This window comes from Quercus lobata, chromosome 10 (assembly GCF_001633185.2).
Source record: "Quercus lobata isolate SW786 chromosome 10, ValleyOak3.0 Primary Assembly, whole genome shotgun sequence".
Taxonomy (NCBI): Eukaryota; Viridiplantae; Streptophyta; class Magnoliopsida; order Fagales; family Fagaceae; genus Quercus; species Quercus lobata.
Window position 1 is genome coordinate 52,746,641 of NC_044913.1, and position 4,034 is coordinate 52,750,674.

The following is a 4,034-nucleotide window of genomic DNA, read 5'->3' on the forward strand; positions in this document are numbered from 1 at the left end:
ATTTGTGGATCCCACGCGTGTGTTACACGTTTTTCCCTTTCAAAAATCTTCCGGCCTGCTTTTGTTATTATTATTTTTTTGAATGTTTACAGAGAATTCTGTTTGGGCTTAAAACAAAAACAAAAACTAATAGCCTAATGGAGGCTAGAGTTTTCAAAACTAGATTATGGGTCCGTTTGGATTGAGCTTATTGTTACTGAAACTGAAAACTGAAAACTGAAAACAGAAAACACTGTAACAAAATAATTTTTAAATATGTGAATAGTATCGTGGGACCCATAAATAGTACGTGAACAGTGTGTGAATAGTATTTTTTGTCTCCTGTACAGTGCTTTTACTGTTCACGTGCAGAGAAAAAAAAAAAAAAAAAAAAGGCAGGAAAACGTAGAGCTGAAACGCAAGTTTCAGCTCTATCCAAACGGTCACTATATATATGCTAAACCCTTTTGAAGATATATTTTTTTAAGTACCAGGTATTACATTTAGTGCGATTGAACTATAAGACCTGGATAACTTGAACCTTTAGATCACTTGACCAATATATAAGTGCCTCAGAGTTCACAAAGCAGGACAAAGTCAGCTTACACACTTGCGCTTCAATCATTTCCAAGTTTAAATATACTATCATATTCATGGTACGCAAGGTTTAATTAGTATTTGATCTTTTCAAAAAAAAAAAAAAAAAAACTAAAAATGCACATGATAATTAGTCAAAGAAACATCAATTGCCCCGAACAATGACAATGAACTGCTCCAATAATTGGTTTTTTAAGATGGGCTAGTAGTGGTGGTTAAGGAATGGTTCTCGCATAAACTATAATACAAAACATCAACATTAAAAACTACCTAGTCTTGTGTCCACTTGCGAGGAAATACATAAGACTTATTCAGTGACTCCACTCTATAAATAGACATGTTCTGATATGCAATATTATTCACACCTCAACTAAGCATTCAGCAAAAACAACCAAGCATACAGCCTCAAATATGACGAAACTTTTTACTTGCCTTCTAACTGTGACCCTATTGGCTTTGGCATCCTCTCTTGCCTCTGCTCATGACCCTAGTTCTTTGCAGGACTTTTGTGTTGCAGTTAACAATTCCAACTCTGCTGGTATGTACCTACTCTATTATGGTTTTCTTGGAGTCGTTTCAAGCCATTTGGATTTAGTTTTCTCGGTTATGATTTCACATATTAATGAAAATTTCATGATATTGGGAATCTACATATTAATGGAATTATTCTTGGAGGTGATTTATATACATGGGATTTTTTTTTTTTTTAAATGTACATGCATGACATGTTTCAACAATTATTATTGAAGCCTCACATTTGTGATATTAACAATCTTTTGTTTTGCAGTATTTGTGAATGGAAAGTTTTGCAAGGACCCGAAGCTTACTACAGCCGATGACTTTTTCTTACCCGGGCTTGACGTTCCTAGAAGCACCTCAAATCAAGTTGGGTCAAATGTAACTCTTATAGATGTGGACAAATTTCCTGGACTCAACACATTAGGGATAGCCTTGGCTCGTGTTGACTATGCACCATATGGCCTAAATCCTCCCCACATTCACCCTCGTGCAACGGAGATTCAAACAGTGATAGAGGGTACTCTTTTAGTTGGCTTTGTTACATCCAATCCAGATAACCGTTTTATCACCAAAGTTCTGAACAAGGGTGATGTCTTTGTATTTCCAATGGGTCTCATTCACTTCCAGTTCAATATAGGAGAGACCAATGCCCTTGCATTTTCTAGTCTCAGTAGCCAAAATCCTGGGGTTATCACCATAGCAAATGCAACCTTTGGATCTAATCCTCCTATCAACCCTGATGTTCTCGCCAAGGCATTCCAACTTGACAAAAGTGTGGTTAATTATCTTCAACAAAAATTCTAGTGCAATGATGAACCATTAGACGGTTCCAATAAAGTTTGGCATTTTCAATTGTTGTAATGTGAAAAGTAACAATTTTTATTTATTTATTTATTTATAGAGGTGATATGATTTGAATTTATGATGTCTGTTTTATAATTATTATTCCTTATTATCAAGTCAAGATACCAAATAGTGTTTAGTGATCGTAAATACACAACTAAACCTCAATTAGATCTTCTTGTGACTGCTAGTACTATATCGCATATGTGGCATATTTTTCATTTGTTCCACATTGTATGTATTTTACACAAGTTTCATATTGTTCTTATTGTCGATGGAATATAGGAAAATCAATTCCTATTGATGGTTGCTATGGAATAAAGTGATATCTTGAGAAAATTTACATCACAAACTTTCCAATGACATTTTATACTAACCCATACCTAGCAAGACATCTCCATGATCTGATAGAGAGAGAACTAACAAATCAAAATCTTAGATTATATGATTTTCTGAAACAAATGGAAAGTAAAAATCTCAAAACTCAAATTAGTGGTGAAGCTAGGAATTTATTTTTGGGAGGGTCGAACATAAAATTAGACAACTAACTTTTCACTATAAAGTCTAAAATAGTAATGTACATACAATTTAATAATCAATATAGAAGTTAAGTACTTTATAATTCAATATATGCTACAAAAAAAAAATATTTAATTAAAATTAAACAATCATGAGACAAAATTGACAAGAAGGTTTAATATCTTTAATCAATTATGAAATGGGCAAAGTATAATGACTAAGATTTAAAAAAAAAATACTAATAATTTAAAGATTGCTAAGTAAAAGACAAACAATCATTTAAACGTCAATGAATAAAAAACATCTAACAAAATACAAGTACAACTAAATACATGTTATATTATTTTTATGTATAAATTAAATTAAATGATAAATAGTAGTATATTTTAATTAGGTACATTTATAAATTATAATGTTATATGATATATTGATTGTTTTAACAACAAATAAATATATGATGATAAAAGAAAGAAAAAAAGAAAAGAAAAGAAGAGTACCTTTGTACCTAGGAAAGTAGGAATGCTTAAATATGCTTCACAATCAAAGGGCTTGGCCAAATACCACTATTGACCGAAATATGTAACAATCTACCACTGTTTACGAATTATATAGAGATATACCACAATTTTGGAACTCAAGTTCCTCAAATTTGAGTTTGTCGTGTAACTTGAGTTCTGGAAATTCGAGTTCCATTAAAAATTGCCACCATGGCATGCTGAGGTGGATTATTATCATTTTAAAATGCCACGTAGAACTCGAGCTCTAGAAGCTCGAGTTCCTTGCTGATACAACTCAAGCTCTTCAAGCTAGCTAGAGTACTATAAAAATAAATTAAAACACAAAAATGTTTGAGCTCTTCAAGCTAGATAGCTAAATCAGAACACAGAAATGCATCTTTGGGAACAAAATAACACAGTGGAACTCAAAAACAATGACAAACGAAGTAGAAACACCATATGTACCTAACCATAGAATTATGACCAAAACATTAAAAGCAAGAAAAGTTACACAAAAAACAAAGACACAGTACTACTTAAAAAAAAGAAAAAAGAAAAAAAAAGAAAAGAAAAAAAAAAGAAGGAAGGAAAGGAAAGCTAACGTTGTTGAGCAAGAAATTGGAGTTAGACATTTTTAAGCTAAATGTTGAAGAAAATATTGAAAAGGTTGAACAAGATCAATTTTTACAAGAAGTTAATGAATTTTTGTAAACTATTTACAAGGAATTCGAGCTCCACAAGCTTGAGTTCTAGGTGGCATTTTAAATTTTTAAAAAGTCCAGCTCAGCCACCATGGTGGCATTTTTTAATGGAACTCGAGTAACATGTCAAACTCTTACTCGAGTTTGAGGAACTCGAGTTCCAAAATAGTGGTAGATAGCCCAAATAGTTCCAAAACAGTAGTAGATTACTACATATTTCGGCTAACAGTGGTATTTGACCATTTTAGCCCAAAGGGCCTACACGGGTACAACAAACACAATTGCTTTTGTAGAAAAATTAACCATACACATGGGTGGTTGTCTTATGTCTAGTTTGCTGCAATATTTATTCACTGTTCACACTGAATGGAAGCTTTGT

At 32.4% G+C, this 4,034-nt stretch overlaps 1 protein-coding gene across 1 annotated transcript; it reads left to right on the plus strand.

Moving 5' to 3' along the window:
* Window positions 1-987: 987 nt before the first annotated feature.
* On the plus strand, window positions 988-1,899 carry LOC115964950 (germin-like protein subfamily 1 member 11). Its single transcript, XM_031084171.1, has 2 exons — window positions 988-1,114; window positions 1,364-1,899. The coding sequence occupies exons 1-2, from the start codon at window positions 988-990 to the stop codon at window positions 1,897-1,899; spliced, it is 663 nt and encodes a 220-aa protein (XP_030940031.1).
* The last annotated feature ends 2,135 nt before the right edge of the window (window positions 1,900-4,034 follow it).